We start from the raw sequence: 23,715 nt of genomic DNA on the forward strand, positions 1-23,715 counted from the left end.
AGATCAGCAGAGGGTGTCAGATCTTTCTGAGTGCACCAGGCTGGAACGCAGAGCTTCTTAGCAACTCTCTTCTCTGCCCCCTCCCCATTCTCGCGCTCTCTGCCTCGCTCAGACAACTCGCCCCCTTGCCTCCTCCCCCCTCCGCGTAAATCTGAAAGAGCAGAAGAAAGAGAAGGAGAACTAGAAAAGAAGAGCTAGTGAGCGAGAGTGAGAGCATAGGAAAAAAAAAGACTCAAGAGGACCGAAGGGGAGGAAGGAGAAGGATGGACAGCCACAACATGCAGCGATTGCGGAAATTTTCGAGCGCCATTGGCTGGGCAGCGTGAGTCCTCCGGTCGGGCGTGATTTCAGCACCGGGGGGACTGGACAGCACCTCGGGGGGACTTCTGGACAGCCCGCATCCGCAGCCAGAACTCCACCAGCAGCCTCCACATCAGAAGCCGCCGAAAACCCTGCTTTGTATCAGAGAGGCAAGGTCAGTCCGAAGCACAGCCATGCACAGGCAGTGCGCCTGTACTACGCTGCAAACCCTCTGCTTGTTTCTCTAACATGCACTTGCTTCTGATTACTAGCATTGTTTCTTTCCTGGTTAGCGAGGACTACCAGACAAGAGTCTGAAAGGGTGTATTTTTAATTTGTATGTACGTATTTAACTTAGTTTGGTTATTTCAAGGGGATTGAGGGGGAGTGGGGGTTATTACTTTTTTTTTCTTTTTCCCTTTTTTTCTCCTTTCTTTTTGCTTGCCTTGCACTACGTGCCTGGATAGTTTGTGAATATAATTATTGACTGGCGTCTGGGCTATTGCAGTGCGGGGGGGTTAGGGAGGAAGAAATCCACCCCCACCCCCCCAAACCCTTTGCTTCTCCTTCCCTGGGTTCGGACATTGGAGCACTAAATGAACTTGAATTGTGTCTGTGGCGAGCAGGATGGTTGCTGTTACTTTGTGATGAGATCGGGGATGAATTGCTCGCTTTAAAAATGCTGCTTTGGATTCTGTTGCTGGAGACGTCTCTTTGTTTTGCCGCTGGAAACGTTACAGGGGACGTTTGCAAAGAGAAGATCTGTTCCTGCAATGAGATAGAAGGGGACCTACACGTAGACTGTGAGAAAAAGGGCTTTACAAGTCTGCAGCGTTTCACCGCGCCGACTTCTCAGTTTTACCATTTATTTCTGCATGGCAATTCCCTCACTCGACTTTTCCCCAATGAGTTCGCTAACTTTTATAATGCGGTGAGTTTGCACATGGAAAACAATGGCTTGCACGAAATCGTGCCGGGGGCTTTCCTGGGTCTGCAGCTGGTGAAAAGGCTGCACATCAACAACAACAAGATCAAGTCTTTTCGAAAGCAGACTTTTCTGGGGCTGGACGATCTGGAATACCTCCAGGCTGATTTTAATTTATTACGGGATATAGACCCGGGGGCCTTCCAGGACTTGAACAAGCTGGAGGTACTCATTTTAAACGACAATCTCATCAGCACCCTACCTGCCAACGTGTTCCAGTATGTGCCCATCACCCACCTCGACCTCCGCGGAAACAGGCTGAAAACACTGCCCTACGAGGAGGTCTTGGAGCAAATCCCGGGCATTGCCGAGATCCTACTCGAGGATAACCCTTGGGACTGCACCTGCGATCTGCTCTCTCTGAAGGAATGGCTGGAGAACATTCCCAAAAATGCCCTGATCGGCCGAGTGGTCTGCGAAGCCCCCACCAGACTGCAGGGGAAAGACCTCAATGAAACCACCGAACAGGACTTGTGTCCTTTGAAAAACCGAGTGGATTCTAGTCTCCCGGCGCCCCCTGCCCAAGAGGAGACCTTCGCCCCTGGCCCCTTGCCAACTCCCTTCAAGACAAATGGGCAAGAGGATCATGCCACCCCAGGGTCTGCTCCGAACGGAGGCACAAAGATCCCAGGCAACTGGCAGATTAAAATTCGACCTACGGTAGTGACAGCGGCGGGGGGCGCCAAAAGCAAAGCCCCAGCCAACCGCCTGCCCTGCCCCGGGGGCTGCAGCTGCGACCACATCCCAGGGTCGGGTTTGAAGATGAACTGCAACAATCGGAACGTGAGCAGCTTGGCTGATTTGAAGCCCAAGCTCTCCAACGTGCAGGAGCTTTTTCTGCGAGACAATAAGATCCACAGCATCCGAAAATCTCACTTTGTGGATTACAAGAACCTCATCTTGTTGGACCTGGGCAACAATAACATCGCCACTGTAGAGAACAACACTTTCAAGAATCTCTTGGACCTCAGGTGGCTGTACATGGACAGCAACTACCTGGACACGCTGTCCCGGGAGAAATTCGCTGGACTGCAGAACCTGGAGTACCTGAACGTGGAGTACAACGCGATCCAGCTCATTCTCCCTGGCACTTTCAACGCCATGCCCAAACTGAGGATTCTCATTCTCAACAACAACTTGCTGAGGTCCCTACCCGTGGACGTGTTCGCTGGGGTCTCGCTGTCTAAGCTCAGCCTGCACAACAATTACTTCATGTACCTCCCGGTGGCAGGGGTGCTGGACCAGTTAACCTCCATCATCCAGATAGACCTCCACGGAAACCCCTGGGAGTGCTCCTGCACCATTGTGCCTTTCAAGCAATGGGCAGAACGCCTGGGCTCCGAAGTGCTGATGAGCGACCTCAAGTGTGAGACGCCGGTGAACTTCTTCAGGAAGGATTTCATGCTCCTCTCCAACGATGAGATCTGCCCGCAGCTGTACGCGAGGATCTCGCCCACGCTAACTTCGCACAGTAAAAACAGCACCGGGTTGGCGGAGACCGGGACGCACTCCAACTCCTACCTAGACACCAGCAGGGTGTCCATCTCCGTGTTGGTCCCGGGACTCCTGCTGGTTTTCGTCACCTCCGCCTTCACCGTGGTAGGCATGCTCGTGTTTATCCTGAGGAACCGAAAGCGGTCCAAGCGAAGGGATGCCAACTCCTCGGCGTCCGAAATCAACTCCCTACAGACAGTCTGTGACTCTTCCTACTGGCACAATGGGCCTTACAACGCCGATGGGGCCCACAGAGTGTACGACTGTGGCTCGCACTCGCTCTCAGACTGAGTCCCGGCCGGAAAAAGGGGAGGGCAGTGGGACACCGAAACAGGCACAGCCTCCTCCCCACCCCCCGCCGCACGCCTCCCAGAGGTCGGAGGGGCGTTGACCCAATTCCAGAGCGCCCCAAGCCCCACGGACAAAAGTCAATAAATAACCAGGAACTCGCCCAACCGAGAGGGTCTGACCCCTCCCCCAGCTCCCTTCTGCAAACAAAGAGCAGACTGTTGCGAGCTGGGAGAACACAGCTCCCTCGCTCTTTGCTCGGAGCCCACGTTGACAGAAAGCCCAGCGTGGGCCCTGCTGGAGGACTTGACGGTGGCCTCCCCCTGGGCTCAGAGGCCGTGGGAGGGGGGTGGCTACCGCAGTTCTACACACACACACACACACACACACACACACATATATATATATATATCCACATCTATATAGAGAAATAGAGATCTATTTTTCCCCTGTGGATTAGCCCCGTGATGGTTCCCTGTTGGCTACGCAGGGATGGGCAGTTGCACGAAGGCATGAATGTATTGTAAATAAATAACATTGACTTCTGACCAAGAAACAACAAAAAAAAGTGCTGCATGGCTCGCATGGAACCCACGCACTCCAGGGACTCTTCACGCCCCTGCGACTGGAGATGGCGTCTCATTCACAGCCCCTACCTTACCTGATAAGTCCCATCGTATCAAACTTTCTATAAACAAGATGCAGTATAATCAGAAAGTGCCATTTCGCCATTATTTGTGATCGGTAGGAAGTTCAGATCGTATGTTTACTGTGAAAAAAAATGTAAAGGTTTTATTTAAGACATTTGCATGGCTAGTCAACAGTCCATTTTATGAGTTCACAATGTATTTTGTTGAAGGAAATTTTTAGGGGTTGTTTTGGGTTCTTTTACTTTGATGGTGATGTTTTATTTTATTTTATTTTATTTTTTGAGGGGGAATATTTTTCTATACATATCCAATAATGCCTTCCATCTGAATGTAAAATAAGTACCCATGATTTATATTATAGTATCAGTGTAATTATTTAAAAACAGATTTTGAGGCAGTTAAGCATGACCAATTAATGTCACTCTAGTGCTTAGGCTGCGATTCTATGGTAGCAATTCTGTGCTGGTATAAATCTTACTTATAAAGTAGGAAAAAAGAACTGAGGAAGCACGTGAAACTTACTAATTCTATTTGAGGATTTTATAATGGCATATTTTTTCAGTATTAAAGTGAAAATGTTTTCAAATCTGGGTCCTTACATTTTTCCAGCTTCATATTTGCAACTGGTAAACTGGATTTGCGGTGGAAGGGATTTGGGGGAGGGGGAGGGGAACGCAGAGGGTGGATTGCTACTTGAGCTGCATTAAGGCTCTTTCTCTAATCGCCTTACTTAGCTTTTTACCCTTGTAGCTCCTCTTTTTCCACTCCCCCACCCGGCTCTGACTTTATCCGCTGTCCTTAAAGTAGGGTCTTCCACCAACACACTCCCCGCTCCCCAACCCCTTCTAATGCGGCAGTGAATCCCTTTATTAATACTGGAAATCCCCTGCCGCTGCTTTTGTTGGTGCGGCCCTCACTGCAGATATATTAAGCATGTTAAGAGAGATTTGATTTAATTGACTCTGCCTAGATCAGTCTCATTAAACAGAGTGGAGATTTCATTGGTCAGCACTCTTCAATGAAAGACAACCCTAATGACTGGTATTTGAGATGCTGCTGGCATTTCCAATTCAACATCTGCTGAAAAATGGTAGAACTAATTAGTGCCCACCCACCCTCCCCGCCCCAGCAACTGCACATGGAAATTTATTAAAACACCCTTCTTTATGGAAATCAATCATTATCCTAAACAAGTATTTCTCTCCCACCATCCGGATTTCTGGTTGGGGCTCAGTCGTTAACAAAAAAAGCAATGAACTGTTTGAATTTTATGAACCAGTGTTAACTCTGACCTGAGTCATATTCCTCTGGGGTTTTGAACCAAGACTCTTTGATTGTAGTTAGGTTGCAAAAAGCAAACAAAAATGTAATGGGGTCTATATTCTACCACATACACATCTTTCAGAAGTAGGTTGAGAAACTATAGACTACAGACATACATATGTATGATGTTAAAACAACTAATGAAAACCTTAGAAAACTCAGTAGATTGGCCATCTAGAACTCGTATTCTAAAGGGAAGTGATTCCCAAGAACAGTGATGTTCTGGAGGATGTATTACTTAACACTTTTAAAATAAAATCTTTATTATATACCACATTTATTTCAAAGGCCATTCATGATTTTCTTGCTTGATTATTTCATTTGGGGACTGTATTTCATGATGTAATATTGTACCCTATTCTCTGATAACTATTCTAGGTTATTGATTAATTTATTACACATGAAGGCTTGAATTATTTTCATGAAAAGTACAACCAGATTTTCAGCAAGCAAACAGTAGATTCATTTGTAACAGAAAATTTAGGTAAGAGAAGCCATATATCCAACAGTGTTGTGACCTTAAGAAGGAAAATGAAAATAGTACATGGAGAGACAATGTCTCTGGTGGAAGGTGACATTTGGTGAAAGATATTTAGTAAGACACAGAGTAATTGTTAAAGCTGGTATAGGTCAGGAAAACAGTCTTTGTCATAGGGGATGTGCACAAAAGCAAAAATTTTTCTTCATTCTAATTAAAAAGCAATTACAATAGAGGCCTTGTTAAGCATAAAATATTATTGTAAAAATGGTATCCTTAATAGTTTTTGAGTGATCAATGTGTGCCAGTATATGCTAAGTGTTTTATATAATTGTTTAGTTCATAGCCACATGGCAACTTAGTAACATATTTGGTATTTCCATTATATGAATCAGAAAATTGAAGCTGAGGAGGGTACACAATAACTCACATCATACATGGTGAATAGCGGAGAGGAAGCTAACCCAATTTTTTTATCCTCCAAGAACTCATTCTATGAATAATCATATGTTTTTAACTAATTAAAAGCTTAAGGGAGGCATCCATAAAAATACCAGTGTACATAACACAGCTGGATCTAGGATGTATTTTCTTAGTCAGGTATGTACTGGTAGCCCTTTATATGTCCAGTATCTTGCAACAAAAGAAATTCACCTTCAATTCAGTGAAGATAACTTTAGTGCTTTCTCCAAGAGTTTATAAAGGTACATAATGTATGAGAAAAAAAGTACTATATGAGTTTGTAAAACATAACATTCAAATTATTAAATGTAAACTATCCATATGTTGATTCTAAAATGATTAGGACTACAGGATTTTTTGAAAATAATAATAAATTTCTAAAATCCATGTAGAAAATATATCTAATGATAGCATATATAACAATATTTATTATTTAGAACAGCAATGATACTATATCTGTATCGTGATTATATCTACATAATATATATTTAGTGTATATTTGTTATTTTATACATACATAAAATATCTGTATGTATATATGCCTAGTTTGTAGAATACAAAATACTTACGGTCTCACCGTGTTATGTTATTTAGACGTGCTTACATGTTTTAACTTTCTTTACATAAAATATTCATGTAACTGTAGTTGGCATATGCATTAGTTGAGATAGCTTGTTTGCAGTTGACTCATTCTTCAGTTCATCAAAGAAAAAGAGAGTTGTGCCATTGGAAAAGCAGGGAAGAGCAAGATATCTTGTTTAATGACATTGCTCTAAAGAAAGTAGTAGCTTCTGTGTCTACTGCTGTGACTAAGAATATCTTAGAATTTAAGTTGTTGCCATAGAAATTTATTGTTTAACCATCTTTCTATGTTAGCCCAAAAGGAAACTGGAATAGCTAGTCTAGCATTAATGTAAGAAAATTATTTTCTCTTAAGTCAGTATTTACATTACATGTAATTAGAATTGAAAAGTATTTTAACATGTTAAAATTTCACTGGGATTCCAAAGATAGTTTGTTAATTTAGCTTTCTCAGTTGTTGAATGACTATTCTTCATATGTATGGAGAGGTGTATGGATTTAAAAGAATAAGCATGGAGGTATGGGTTTGTATGGAATATTAAATGTATGGATTTCTAATTCAGCATTTATGCTAATTTATAAATACTGTATTTATATGTTGCTCTAAGAAAAATTGAAATATAAAATTGCTAAATTCTTAATTTTAGCATGTATTATCTTTTAGTTCATTTAACCTCTTATCTGAATCTATTAAAAAGCAATATATTATTTATGTTTTTGAAAGGCAAGCACTGTGTGAACCATCGCATATTGTAGATGCATACTCAAATTTTTAAAGTTTGTGATTTGTTTTAATGTGGCCCTGAACCACAAAAAAGGGGCTAAATTAAAATATTTGGATCTGTATTGTGGCACAGAATGTTAAGCTTGTGCATCCTGGCATTCCATATTGGAGTGCTGGTTGGAGTTATGGCTGCTCTGCTTCCAATCCAACTCCCTAATAATGTGCCAAGAAGAGTAATAGATAATGGCCTAAGTGATTGGGCCCTGGACCACCCACATGGGAGACAAGAATGGAATTTTAGGCTCCTGGCTTAGGCTTGGCCCAGCCTTGGCCATTGTGGCCATTGGCGGAGTGAACCAGTAGGTGGATGATCTCTCTCTCTCTCTCTCTCTCTCCCTCTCTGTGTGTGTGTATGTATCCCTCTTCCCCCTCTATCTGTCTCTCTCCCCATCTACCACTTCTTCTCTGTCACATTGTCTTTGAAATAAATAAATATTTAGAAATAAATAAGTAGTTATTTTCATAGAATCCCCAAGCATTTTAATCAATAGTGATGAGAAATGTCATTTTAGAAACAACTGTATAGAACATGCAAGATTTTCTTCATGGTGTTGATATTTAAACACATGTCATTAAGTGACTCAAAAATACACAAACTACAGAAAAAACATGAAATATGAATCAATACTGACTCTGTTGTGATCTATCAAAGTTTGATTAGATTTCTAAAAAAAGTGAATAAAAAAGATAGTAACAGATTAAGGTATAAGAACTAAATTTTTTAAATGAAATGGACCACTGAAGAAATAATCTTTGAATATTAAAGCTCATGGTACCAATTTTGACTCAATTGACTATCAATTTAAGTTAATTGCATTAGATTTCAATTATGCAATTAATGACTGTTCCTCTATTTGCTAAACATATATTATGTTACACAATTGAAATATATTTATCATTATTTGTAATACTTGAATTTTATGCAAAGCAGTCTGGTGGAGAATTACCTAATAATTTGAAGAACTTGAATTTATTAGACTTATTAATAACACTTATTGGGAATTTGCTGCATGAAAAATAAAGTCCTCATTTCACAGGCACATGGGGACTGGTTCTGTATCACTGCAGATTCCAAAGTCCAAGGATGCTCAAGTTTTTTTTTTTTTTTTTTTTTTTTTTTTTTTTTGACAGGCAGAATGGACAGTGAGAGAGAGAGAGACAGAGAGAAAGGTCTTCCTTTTCCGTTGGTTCACCCCCAAATGTTCACTGTGGCCGGCGCACTGAGGCCTGCACACTGTGCTGATCAGAAGCCAGGAGCCAGGTGCTTCTCCTGGTCTCCCATGCGGGTGCAGGGCCCAAGCACTTGGGCCATCCTCCACTGCACTTCTGGGCCATAGCAGAGAGCTGGATTGGAAGAGGGGCAACTGGGACAGAATCTGGCACCCTGACCAGGACTAGAGCCCGGTGTGTAGGCGGCGCCGCAGGCGGAGGATTAGCCTATTGAGCCGCGGCGCCGGCCAACTGCTCAAGTTCCTTCTATAAAATGGACTAGTGCTCTTATTTTCATAGAACCTAAACCTGTTTTCCTATATTCCTTAAATCATCTCCAGATTATTCATAATACTTACTAAAATGAAAGTGATATGTAAACAGTCACTATGCTCTATTATTGAGGAAATAGTAACAAAAATAATGCAAACAATGTTGTTTTAAAATACTTTTGAGATCCCATTGGTTGGGTCCACAGATGTATTCTCGGTCCATTTGAAAGGTCCACTACATTATAAAAGGTCTCTTGAGAAAAAGAAAATACAGCAGTTCTAACTTCAAGTGGTCTGTAACCTACAAAGGTGAGATATATGTATATTACATGATTTTAATTATAAAATAATAGTGTATATTTGGTAGTGTTTATAGAATGCCACTAGAAGATTTTGTTCCTTTAAAAAACTCAGTCTTTTAGCCATTTGGACAAGTGCAATCATGACATCAGTTTTATGAATTATAATGCAAAGTTGACAGATTAAGATAGTCACAGAGTTTTAAATAAAAGATTTACTTTAATTTTCTTGTTAGTTTTATCTTCTTTTCTTTCTGTAAAATAGGAATAATGCCGGCAACATTACAATTTCATAAGTCTTCTTATTGATCATTCTAAAATGAATGATCAAACAAGTTTTGTGTATGATTAATAATTTTTCAATTTAGTTATTTTGAAAAGCAAGTATTAGTTTAGAAGATAGAATAAAATATCTTCAGAAATAAAAGATCATCAGAAGTTTAAAGGATAGAAGCAGCTGTCTCTGGGCACTTACCTTTGATTTGTGCCATTGCTGTGAAAAGAACTGTATTACAGAAGCCTCAATATAGTATATATACTTTTGTAATTTTACTATAAAGATAATAATTCCCTTGCTATTTCTTGTTTAGTAAAATTTTATATTCATTTGTTTAGTAGTAACATCTAGATGCATAAGTCCAAAGGCTTAATGAGAAGAGAGCAGTAAGTAAAGTCATCCATTTACTCACTTGGATGTCTTATTTCCTTTGCTTCTAACTCCATTTCTTACTTGGCAGAAGAATACAGGAAGGAAACATTCCCAGCTGCAGCATATCGATAGAAAAAGTCAATATATAGTGATAAATGAAAGTGCCTCAAACACAAATGATAAATGGCCACTCCACGGCACTATCAAAGATACAATATCTGCCTTCCAACAAAGGAGGACATGTGGAAATGGGCCACTATTACCATAAACAATAATGACTCTTACCAGATTCCATAACGTTTATTGTGCACTTTTCCTTTTTAAATCAATATCTTGCTTAACATTTCCAAGCTGCATACAAAATGAGAATGCACATTATAATCATAGTAATATGATTTGAATAATTTTATGTATACATACATAGAACTTATTGCCTGTTCCCTAAAATAATAGAATTGCAAAATAGAATTTAAAACTGTGCCATCGCCTATACATTATACTACAAACCACACATTTTTGGTAAAGGTATTTTTATTTATTAAGATAACTGTTTTATATAGTTAAATTATTGTATCTAAACTACTTTTCATGTGAGATATGAAATGGTACATACAATATAGCTACTAAAATTCATTTATGGGTTTTTTTTTGGTAAATTTTATAGATAATACGATTCAGCTATAAATCCAAATAACTGTAGGTCTTTGGAAATATTTAGGATCTGTGTTTTTTTTGGTATCTTATTCATCAAATTGTTGGGTATGGCTTTGTTACAACTGAGTCAGAAACTAGTGTTAGCGAACTTCTCAAAGTTCTTCAATAATGAATGTAAATCAGTTTAACTAGGTACCAGATGACTCCAAGGGACTGAAATCCTTAACACAGAGAATGATGGTGTTAATTCCTTTTGTTTACAGAATGACTGTCTCAATGGTTTTCACCATCTCAACATGTGCTTTTAATGGGAAAGATAACTCACAATATTTTTCTTGGTCAAAAAAAGTTTCATTTTTAATTTTTAACCAAAGCTTTGCTGGGGTAGCATTTGTCATTTTGACCATAACCATCAGTTCCAATAATCACATTTCATGTTGAAATAGTTATATATTCATACATAATAAACAGGATATTCCAGGTTAGTTTATATCTTGTAGTATAAATTATGAGAAACAAGTCCAGAAGCAAAGAAACTAACAGCTGGAAACAGCAACAATCCACATTTGAATTACATGGAATACCATATTAGTGTTACAATTTAAATTGTGTAACATTATATTTAGAAGAAAGTCAAATCTGAGCTCTTTTGATCATTATTTGTATGAGCATAACATCACTAATAGGCAGCCAAAAATACTTATATCAACAGCTTTATAAAATAGAGCATTTTTCAGCATTTTCATAAGAATGGCTAATATCATGCCTATTAAATTTCCATCACTGCAAGACTGATTATTCACTTAATGAGTAATTAAATATATAAACTTGAAACAGGCCTAGTTTGGTTTATAAATGATGTTACTTTAGATTGTAATATAATACACCAGTCTGATGTATTTGAAGAAGAGAAATTTCAATCCATATTTATGTTGTCTTTTAAATCGTGCTTGACACATTTTCACTACAACACTCACAAGAAAGAAGGTTCTTCAGTACTAATACAAGGGTCAGTGATACATGTACCACACAGCTAAAGGCATCTCAAGAATTTCACATAGCATTGTTTTCAGGCAGACACATCCTAACCATGCCAAATTCAGAAAATAAAAAAGGAAAGGAGACAAGGATAATGTTAGTAATTTTACCTTGATTGTTTCAATAAATATTTACTGATCACATACTGTATGTGAGACACTTATGCAGAGGTTCTAAAATTGCACAGAACAAACAGATTTCTGCTCATTTGAAGTTATACTTTGAAAGAAATTACAGAATGTGAAAAAACTAAACATGAATAATGAAGAGCTATGAATTAAATAAAATGAAGAAGGTAGTGCACAATTATAGAGAAACAGGTATTTGAAATGTGGAGCAAGAGAGATTCTGGGAAATGAATCACCCAGTTTAAAGCATTCTAACTTTTAAGTGAGTGTGAGATGGTTGAGGATTAGGAAGAAGGCCACAATGGCAAGGATCAGGCATGGGCAGGCTCAAAACTGGAGAAACTGAGTGAAGAAGCCAGATAGTGCTTCATAAACTATAGCAAAGAATTTAAATTTTTATTTCACATGTAACAAAGTTTTGAGGTGGTCACTGATATCATGTAGGCAGTATATCTAAAGAAAAATTTTGTCTTACTTACAAGGTAACTACAGAGAGAAAAAATAGTTTTGTCAGTTTATTTACTTATTTATTTTTGGCTTTATCAACCCATTTGATGGTGGTGTCTCTTATTGAGAAAAGAATGCTGGAGTGTACACGTTATAGATTATAGAGTTTAACATAATAAATCTGAGCTGTTTTTCATGTTCTGTTTAATTTGCTGAACATGGGAATATAGTTCTCTGGGAGAGCTTAAGAAATAAAACATAAACTTTGAATTCAATATATCCTTTTATGGATGGATGTATTTTATGGATTAAAAACTTGGTATTTGGATGAAGTATATGTTACCTTTAGGGCAAACTTATTGAAAATTGAATGTTAACATGTTAAACAAAATTGACATAGATGAGGTATGAAATATGTGTTATGTCTGTATTATCTGTAGTGTTCTTTCAAACCAGAAAGTTATAGTTAAAACCTAGTGAAATATTATTTTCTGAAAATCAATTAAAAACAGAATAAATGTATAACAATAATTTGAGGCAAGAAGGTACAATGTAAAGCTGAAACTGAAAGGTTTACACTGTTTTACTTAGCATATTTCTGAATTAGAATGAAGCAATTAATCTTATCCATTAAAACCAACAAAAGGCATATTTTTTCTAAGGAGAAAATATTTCTGGGAAAGGAAGGTTAACATTTACAATATATAATAAGACAATAATGAGTTTACAATATTTATTCAGTAAAGTAAAAGTTGGCATCTTCATTGGAAGTTTTTTGCAGCTTTTGTTTTTATTTGTTTTATCTTTGCTAGTAAACAATATTGTGGTCTATCTATTTACAACCCTACATCAAAATTTGGTATTTAATCCAACCATTGAGTAGACAGGGCAATTTTTTTTTAAATCACATTTTTTTTCATAGAACCATTTATCTGCACATACCATTCAGCTCACTGTCACTAATTGTCTCTAATCCTTAACAACTTAAGTATAATTGAGCTTAATCTTCTAAGTAAATTGTGATTACTGTTGCTTTTATCTTAGTACTGCTGTAATTCCAATATTAGTTTTTCGTATTGTACAAGGGTAGTTTTCCTGCTCATGAGGCTCTGAGTGCTTCTGTTATTTCTGCTGGGTATAATGTCACATTGTAAATACCCCAGTTATTTTTAAAAGGAAAGTTAAAAGCTGAATTAGAGCACTGATCTGGTTTACACAATATCCCTTAAGATGTTCTGGAGTTTTACGTTCTTGGGATCACTTAAAGGGGTCACAAAAATGAATATATAGTAAAAGGGTCTGGATTACATTCTTTACTAACTAGTTTTTTAGTCTTTTAGGCAAGGCTCTTAAATCTAATGAACTTCTAGTTTTCATATCTAAAGTGAGACTTTGGACTAGAACAAAGTTGTCAGAAAGCGTTTTTTTGTAAAGGGTCAGATAATAGCTATTTCAACTTTATGGGGTAAGATACAAAGTCTAGGACTTCAAACAGCCAGTAAGTATGAGAGCACTTCAAAAAGTTTGTTGGCAAAAAAAAAATTCAAAAAGTTTTTGTTGCAAGAATTTTTGAAATCAGTGCAAAAGTTTTTTCTAAATATGTGTTATCCATGAAGTTTTTGAAAACTACTTGAATATATGTATTTCTGTATTTTGTTTATTATACATAAGAGCTCAAATTGATGTATAAACATTTTATTGACAAATTTCCTAATTATATTGACATTGAAATTTGAATTTCATATAATTTTTATGTGACAAAATATTATTTTGGTAATTTTTCAAGCATTTCAAAACATAAGCATTCTCAGCTTAGAAGAGCATAAACTAAGGAGCAGAACTGAGCTGATCTGAGGGTAGGTAGATGCCAGTGCTTGCCATGGATCAACCCTAAGCTACTCTAATTTAACTCAAATTTAACTTTTATTGCATATTCCTTAAAGTATCTCCAAAATATTTTGCTTCTGAAAATCAAATAGAATCTTAAAAATTAAGTGGGGTATTTCTATAAGTCTTTTCCACTCAGTTTACAGACTTTTAGCAAATTATGCAGATTAATTTTACCAAAATATAATTATTATAAATATAAACAAAATAGACCAGGAATAAAATAATGCTTATGAAGAAAGTGATAATGATTAACCATGCTTGATCAAGAGTTATTATAGTGATTGAGTCCCATTCTCATTATCTAGACTGTATCAATTCTATTCCTGGTTCTGGAAATGATCAATTTTGTGAACATGATCAAGTTAGTAACTTTATGGCATTTTAATTTTCTTACCTACAAAGGCTAAATAAAAATAATATTACCTGCCTCATAGCCATGCCTTGTGTATGTAATATGAACATGAATATGAACCTTTAATGAATGAGGTGATACAATTTAAATACTCAAAAGAGGTTGTGATACATTCTTAACTTTCAGAAAGCATTAGCTATTTGCAGTGAATATCTATTATATAAATTATTTCATATTATTCTCAAAACTATATTTTAGACAATTTTTAAAAATCACATTCCACAGATAAAGAATCTGAAGATCAGAAAGCAACTGGCTGAGAGTACAATGTTAGATGGCAGAAACAAGATTCAAAGCCAGATCTGAGGGACTTAAAAACAAATGTATTTTAACCACATAACTGAGTATTTGAGGAAAGTTTTTGAGTGTGTCTCCAGCTCAACATTCTGTGACTTTTTAAAATGACATCCACATCATCCTTCTCTGGGATTACAGGAAAGCTATCTTGTCATGTTTCTCTATCCCATAACCACCTTGAAGTAAATTAAGTGATTTTTAAAAAAGCATTAATACAAATAAGTTCACAGTCCCCAGCTAGTTCTATATATTGAACAGTAACAAACATTCTAAAATTTCATTTTTCTTCCTCATGTGCCTGTACCAAATAGGCTTCTTTTAAATCTCTCCATGGTGGTTGATTTCAGGTAATATACAGAAGGAAATGATTTAAGAAAAAAAATAAGCTCATGCAATATATCACTATTATGAAAAATGGATTCTAAGAATGTGATACTTACATTTTATAATAGCACCAAAGACTCTTGTATCAAAGAACTTTTAAACCTCGCATTCCAGTGGTGATGTTGGACAGGAACGATGTATCTGAGTGCCTTACATTACATGTAACTAAAAAAGTAAGGAGTCAATTCACCTTTTTTTGTTTTAGATCAAAAGATATTTAAAAATTTCTTTTACTAAACATTTCATAAATTTTACTCATCTGAAAATTGTACATATTTACAGGGTATGATATGATATTTTAGTATACATACATATAGTAGAAAATTAATCAATCTTGAATAACATAGCTGTCATCAGACTATATATACTTTTTATAGTAAGAAATCTTTTTTAAAAGATTTATTTATTTATTTGAAAGTCAGAGTTACAAATGGAGAGAGAGAGCTTCCATCTTCTGGTTCACTCCTCAGATGGCTTCAAAGACCAGGGCTGGGTCAGGTTGAAGCCAGGAGTCTGGAACTTCCTCCAAGTTTCCCAAGTGGATGGTAGGGGCCCAAATACTTCTTCTGTTGCTTTTTTGAGGCCATTAGCAGGGAGCTAGATTGGAAGTAGAGCAGCTGGGTCCCAACTCAGCACTCATATGCAATGCTGGTGTTTCAGGCGACAGGTTAACCTACTATGCTAGAGCACCAGGCCCCAAGAAATCTGAAAAATCTATTCTCTTCCATGAACTCAGAACACAACAGTGGAGCATTTTTTTTGTTGTTGTTGTTCTTTGTAGTATACACTTAGAAGTGTAATTTAGACTTGCGTTTGTATAACACATTTATCTCAAACCAAATCATTTGTAGAATTAAAGCATCTATTGTATTGACAGAGTCCTCAATGAGTTTTCTTTTCCTGACAATTACCTATTGTTGCATTCATATTATTACTGCAATTATGCTCACTTCGGTAGCACATATATTATTACTGCAATCATATTAATATTTCATGTCATTTTGATTTTCCTTATTGAAGGTGAAGTGTGCAAAATTGTCAAAAAAAATTTTTAGAATAGATAGTATTCTTTGTTTAGAATGGATAGTATGACATGCCCTCTCATGGCTTACTTCTTGAAAGCTGCAGTTACGGAGAGGGAGATGCACAGGCAGAGAGAGAAGCCTTCTGTCCACTGGTTCACTCCCCAAATGATGGCAATGGATAGAACTGGGCCAGTGCAAAGCCAGGAGTCGGGTTCTTCTTTCAGGTCACCCATCTGGGTGCAGAGGTCCAAGAACTTGGGCCATCCTCTGCTGCTTCTTCAAGTGCATTAGTGGGGAGCTGGATCAGAAGTGGAGCAGCTGGGTCACGAATCATCACGCATATGGGATGCCGGTGCAGCCAGCAGCAGCTCAACCACCTATGCCACAGTGTCAACTCTCCATGGCAAGCTTCTAATACCATATGTGTTGACTCTGCAATGTATAGAACTACTGCCCATGATTCCAAAGGTTTAAAAGATATCAAAAACTGTGGCTCCACAGAAAGACAAATACTTCATGTTTGCATTTATATATGGAACTTTAAAAATTGATCTCATGAAAATAGAATTGTGTTTACTAGAGACTTGGAGAAGGCATGGGTGAAAAGGATGGAGAAAAGATGGTTAATTTGCACAGAGGTACTGTTGGATTGGGCAATAAATTTTGTGCTCAATAGCACAGCAGGGTAACTACAGTTAATAATATTTCACTTTGTATTTCTTTTTTTAACTTTTATTTAGTAAATATAATTTTTCAAAGTACAGTTTATGGATTACAATGGCTTTCCCCACAATAACTTCCCTCTCACCTGTACCCCTCACATCTCCCACTCCCTCTCCGATTCCATTCACATCAAGATTCATCTTCAATTATCTTTATATACAAAAGATCTATTTAGTATATATTAAGTAATAATTTCATCGGTTTGCACCCAAACACAACATAAAGTGTAAAATACTGTTTGAGTACTAGTTATAGCATTAATTCACATTGGACAACACATTAAGGACAGAGATCCCACATAAGGAGTAAGAACACAGTGACTCCTGTTGTTGACTTAATAATTTGACACTCTTGTTTATGGCATCAGTAATCTCCCTAGGCTCTAGTCATGAGTTGCCAAGGCTATGGAAGCCTCTTGAGTTTGCTGACTTGGATCTTATTTAGACAAGGTCACAGTCAAAGTGGAAGTTCTCTCCTCCCTTCAGAGAAATGTACCTCCTTCTTTGATAGACCATTCTTTCTACTGGGATCTCACTTGCAGAGATCTTTCATTTAGGTCCTCTTTTTTATTTTTTCCAGAGTATCTTGGCTTACCATGCCTAAAATACTCTCATGGGCTCTTCAGCCAGATCTGAGTGCCTTAAGGGCTGATTCTGATGTCCGAGTGCTGTTTAGGAGATCTGCCATTCTACAAGTCTGCTGTGTATCCCACTTCCCATGTTGGATCATTCTCTCCCTTTTTGATTCCAACAGTTAGTATTCGCAGACACTAGTCTTGTTTGTGTGATCCCTTTGACTCTTAGACCTCTGTAATCAACACACATTTATTCTTAGGTGTTTAAATTTTAACTGAAAAGTAATCCCTGTTAAATATAAGAGTGGGAATAATAGAGGGAGGAGATGTACAATTTGGGACATGCTCAATCGGACTTGCCCCAAATGTGGAGTAGAAATGTGCCAGGGGATTCCAATACAATCCCATCAAGATTGCATGTACCAATGTCATCTCACTAGTTCAAGTGATCAATTTCAATTCACAATTGATCACACTGATAGGTCTAAGAGTCAAAGGTCACTTTGTATTTCAAAAAACCTAGTAGAGTGGATTTAGAATGTTTCCAACACAGAGATATGATGTGTTTGATACGATATATATGTGCTTACCTTTATCTGATCTTTATATATTGTAAATATGCATTAAAATATCACAATATGCCTACAAATGTGTATAATTATTATGACAATTATTTTTTAACTAAAAATACAAAAATTGTGTACTACAAATAGTAATTCTTGATTTTAGAACTTGGAGAAAGACTGTAACTGAAGGGAGAATCCTTACACTAGGACCTGACAAATTCCAAGAAATGCTCTGAACTTGTGAGAAATTTATTATATGTTTCTTATGCTTATTGGCCTTACAACCCTTTACTCTCCCGTCAACCATACTATATTTAGTTATTGATGTTCTGAGATGATTATTTAGAATTACAGCCAATAAAATATCATTTAAATACCTAATATAGGTGAAAGGCAAAATGACAATAAAATAAACTGACATTGTAGGACTGAATTCATTAAATTCTAGAAAACACATCAAGGATCAATTGCTTCTGAAAAGAAGACTAATGATCAAAGTGAAATAATAATAAAATAAAAAGAAACCACAGCATTTGTTTTCTGGAGCTTTCAGGCATTTCTAAGTCCAGTGATTTGCCATTTGCCATGAAGAAATTGGCCTTTCTTCAATTGTGCCATCTGTTGTAGCACAGGATCATATCACTACTTTATGACCAAGCAGTTTAAGATAGCTCATTTCAGGAAATATAGAACCCTCCATTGGACATATTTTCTTCATTAATCCTGTCCTGGAAGAATCACATACTTTGTCCAATTTCATAGGAAAAAAAATTGGCTCAAATGCTGTGCATTTTAGAATAGTGAACAATTAACATTTACCTCCTTTCCCCTTCTCTGTAATGAGCTGTCTTTTCCACACATGAGCATCATAAGCTTACTAAATAAAATCTTACTAATTATAAACTGATTTTCCTACTCAACTTTGCAAGCAAGTTTATTCACTCTAATTTAGTGTCTTAAAAACTGGCTGATTTTCAATCTGAACTTATTTAGAAACATACTTAATGAAACAAAAGGTCAATTTATTCTTATTTACTACTGCTTTTTTAAATCAATAAGCAATTCCTGCATGTCAAAGAATTCACTTCTCGCTTCATTTAAAATAACTTACACTTTCTTATGCTCTCAGTGATAAATAGGTATTTCTGAATATTTAAATATCTGGACACTTCAAATTCATTTCAAAGATTAAGTTCTCCCTGAGCAAGTCTCATGTCTTATACATCCTTTATGCTCTATGCTTATTTAGAGAATAATAGATGATCAATGTTACTGGACTGAATGAACATTTATAAAAATATTTATGCTTTAAATATAGGTTAAAATGGCATGGAAATCATTGTTTTCAGAACCCACATTCTTTCTGAATCTAATACTTTATAACCTACAAAGCATGTTGTAAGTTACTGTTTCCATTCATTGGTCTACTATAAAAACAAAGGTGATTAGATTTCAAAGAAGGCTTACAACTTTGTGTTTTTGATGTCAATAATATTTTATATGTAGAAAAATATGTATATATATATAATATTAGATGTACATAAAAGCAAATAATTCAGCATGCTTCAATTCACCAAGACATGGGACCATAAAGAAATATTTCAAAAAAGCCTACTGGACTCTATCCAGAAACATTTCTTCAGCCACATCACTACACACCTTACAGTCTATGAGTAAGGACAGTAGTAACAAAATCTCAGGGCAAACGGACTCAGGAAAGATAGAATGGTACAAAGCAACACTGCACATATAGGCCTATATTGTAAAATGGAGAAACATTGTATTTTTTTTCTAATTTGCAATCTAAGTATGAGAAGGAAAATTGTACATTTTCATACTTTGTTGAATGAATGAAGTAAGAACTTATAGATTTACTACTACTTATTAAAAGTCAGGATTAGTACAAATGTTTTACTCATAAAATTTGCCAATACATATGATAAAATGTTAAAATAAGGGTCAAGAATAGTTGCAGGTAAGACTTTAGTTTCTTAGATGATTTTGAAACTTAAACTTTCTTTTAAAATATTTACTTAGAATTATTAGTTCATATTAAACACAATTAAATTTTGTTCTAAATTACATAAGCCTAATGGGAATTAGTTATTCAGCATTGAATTACTCTTCTTGATAATATTTTGTAATACTTATGTTGTAAAAATAACTGTCTTCTTATTCATAATTATTAATTATAATTTTTAAATTACACAGTTTAATGTTTTAAAAAAATAATTTGTAAAATTACTTAAGGCATAAAATACTTTGCTCCATTTCTATATGTGTTTCCCAGAGCAGGATGCAAGAGAATCTTCCCTCACTACACTAAGAAAAGCTTGACATTATAATTCTACTGATTATGAGGAGAAAAAAATGAATGTCTGTTGTTTAGATACAGAAGACACATTTTAAATTGGATTATTTGATTCTATGAGACTATAGATGATTTGAATCACATTATTTTAGCATGTAACATTATGGCATGCATATTTCATCATTAGTCTATATTAATGAAAGTACAACTCTTTCTAAAGATTATTTATTCTGTTGGTTTAGTTTAGTTAGTGAAATGCATGTTTGAGCTATATTTTCACTTAGATAAGGCATAGTTTAGTTTTGAATTTGGAATAATAATTATTATAAATTTGCATACATAGTATTTATTATGTCTTCTCATGTTTATTATTCACAATGAACCTGAGGCCTAGAAGACTGATTCAGAACATGGCTCTATATTCTGTCATATTAAGAGTAGTTGTATAATTAATCACAAATCATCTTTTAAGGAAATCCTAAACTTGTTATCTTTAAACTCAAAGAAACAGATGAGCAACTCCCAATATGTCTATGCTTCAGTTCATACTGAACCCAACCTTGAGAATGAAGAAATTATTATCTAAAGATAGGCAGTGTCAAATTGAAGACACTTATTATGGTACTCTAAAAATGTGCACAGGGTTAAAATCTATCACCCTGAGACATTAGTCAGGAAACCTGCAGCTAATGGGAACCCTCAGTTTGACTAATTGTTGGCATTAAGAAAGGAATTTCAAGGTCTATTAAGAAGGAAAATGAAAACTCAAGCACATATGTGGTTTAGAGCGCATAGTGAAGTCTGCCAAGGACATGGACAAAAGGTGACGAACAAAAACAAAAGAAAAAGTTGCAAAGATGTTTTTTAGAAGGTCAAGTGCTACAAGAGGGACAGAAAATAGCCAGGGAAGACCATGAGAGCAGCTTGATCTACGGTTGCAGAGGATTATTCCAAAGAACGATATGTGTCTTTTCTGATCCCTTAGGAAAACACACTGATGTTATTTTGTATTTAAAAATCGAATGTTGGGGCTAATGCTGTGGCATGACAGGTTAAGCCACTTCCTGAATGCCAGTATCCTATACAGCCATGGGTTTTGAGTCTCGGCTGGTCCACTTCCCATCTGGGAAAATAGCGGAAGATGGCCCAAGTCCTTGGGCCCCTGCACCCACTTGGGAGATGAGATAAAATCTTGTGGCTCTTGGCCTCTAACTTCTTGGGCTCTCGCCCAGCCTCTGCCTATTGTGGCCATTTCAGGAGCAAAACAGCAGATGGAAGATCTCTTTTTCCATCCATCCCCCTGCCTCTGTAACTCAGCTTTTCAAATAGATAAAATAAATATTTAAAAAATTGATTGTATTCTCAGAATAGAAAAAAACTGTGTATTCCATTAAGCAGGAAATAGTATTGATATCGTTATTTTTATATTGTATTTCATTAAAGGCATTCCTAACCGTCAATTATATACAGTTATACAGATATAACTTAAAAAATTCTGTGAGACTCCAGACCTTTTGATTGTAAATAGATACAATTTTTAAAACTTATTTATTTATTTTGAGAGGCAGAGACACTGGCCAAAATGAGGGAGATCTACCATCTCCAGGATCTTTCTCCAGATGTTCAAGAATTGGAACTCAATTCAGGTGTTCCATGTGGGTATCAGGAACACCACTCCTTGAACCATCACCTGCTGCTTCTCAGGATCTGCATTACCAGGAACCTGGAATCAAGAGCAAAGCCATGCTTAAATCCAGGAACTCTGAAATAGGTTGCAGTTATCCTAATACCATCTTAATCCCTCCACAAAACACCTGCCACCGATAGAAAATTTTGTGCCCATGTATTAGTGAACTAGACCGATGAGGAGAATTTCTAGGGTGATGATGGATATTAAATTAGGATACTAAAATAGCAACTTTTTTTTCTATTACTCAATTTAAATCTTTATAAACTCAGAATATGTTCTAATATTAAATTGGTTATTAAATATAATAATATAACAATTTAACATTTGAGGTCACAAAACAAAATAAAATATGGGTACTATGTTTTTTTTCATTTTCAATTCTCTTTATATACAGAAGATCAGTTTAGCATACATTAAGTAAAGATTTCAACAGTTTGCTCCCACACAGAAACATAAAGTGAAAAATAATAGATGATTTTTTTTAAATGATGATGAAATCAGATCAGACCTATTGTCATGTTTAATCCCAGCGAGAGTCAAGTTGGGAATTGATAATTTCTTCTTCTTTTTTTTTTTTAACAGAAGATCAGTTTAGTATACATTAAGTAAAGATTTCAACAGTTTGCACCCCCATAGAATCACAAAGTGAAATATACTGTTTGAGTACTTGTTATAGCATTAAGCCTCAATGTACAGCACATTAAGGACAGAGATCCTACATGAGGAGTAAGTGCACAGTGACTCCTGTTGTTGACTTTACCAATTGACACTCCTGTTTATGGCATCAGTAATCTCCCTATGCACCAGTCATGATTTTCCAAGGCTATGGAAGCCCCTTGAGTTCTCTGACTCTTATCTTGTTTAGACAAGGTCATAGTCAAAGTGGAGGTTCTCTCCTCCCTTCAGAGAAAGGTACCTCCTTCTTTGAAGACCTGTTCTTTCCACTGGGATCTCACTCACAGAGATCTTTCATTTAGGTTTTTTTTTTTTTTTTTTTTTTTTTTTTTTTTTTTTTCCCAGAGTGTTTTGGCTTTCCATGCCTGAAATACTCTCATGGGCTTTTCAGCCCAATCGGAATGCCTTTAGGGCTGATTCTGAGGCCAGAGTGCTGTTTAGGACATCCGCCATTCTATGAGTCTGCTGAGTATCTCGCTTCAAAATATGGGTACTATTTTGTAAATAGCATACATGGTTGATCAATAGAATTATTGAGAAACCAATATGCACAGACCACTATTTTGATAGTCACTGATATTTATAGACATTTAGTTCCAATTACAAGCAAATGAATATAATCTTTGCATAAAAAAGCACACTTGTAGCACTTTTATGTAGAGTTGAAAACACAGATAAATCCCTAAACACTCCCATGTTTGTTGTATAAGCAATACTAACTAACATTTGTGCTGAAACTTGCCAAAATGGGCCAAGGCATAGGAAAGAGGCCTATCACTTCTGTACATCATAGCTGTGTTTTATTAAATTGGCTTCATGATCTGCAATGATTCCTTCTTCTCCCAAATGCTGAAAGATACTTCTGTTAACAAGCATTTACTTAGCAAAAGGCAATGTGCTAGGTGGTGGACACAATATGATGAATCAGACAATTCAGACTCCCAAGGAATTCACATTCCAAGGCATTTCTTGTCAAAATGTCACTGTTGGGTGACCTGTGTGAAAATCCTCAGGGGTTGCTGTTTAAAGTGCAGATCCCTGTGCACTGTCTGAAACTTACTGATTCATATCTGATTTTCTGGAAAAGCCTATTTAAAAAACAACATCCTGCATTTTCTGTGGTATT

General features: G+C 36.4%; 1 protein-coding gene across 1 annotated transcript in view; it reads left to right on the forward strand.

Annotated features, from left to right (window-relative positions):
- The window catches only part of SLITRK1 (SLIT and NTRK like family member 1), a 46,014-nt gene continuing 22,299 nt past the window's right edge, over positions 1–23,715 (forward strand). The window contains exon 1 of the mRNA XM_070048391.1: positions 1–23,715. This exon is cut by the window's right edge and continues 22,299 nt beyond it. Coding sequence (XP_069904492.1) covers positions 980–3,070 — 2,091 coding nt within the window. The 5' untranslated portion in view covers positions 1–979 and the 3' untranslated portion in view covers positions 3,071–23,715.

Source organism: Oryctolagus cuniculus, chromosome 9 (genome assembly GCF_964237555.1).
Source record: "Oryctolagus cuniculus chromosome 9, mOryCun1.1, whole genome shotgun sequence".
NCBI classification, from domain to species: domain Eukaryota; kingdom Metazoa; phylum Chordata; class Mammalia; order Lagomorpha; family Leporidae; genus Oryctolagus; species Oryctolagus cuniculus.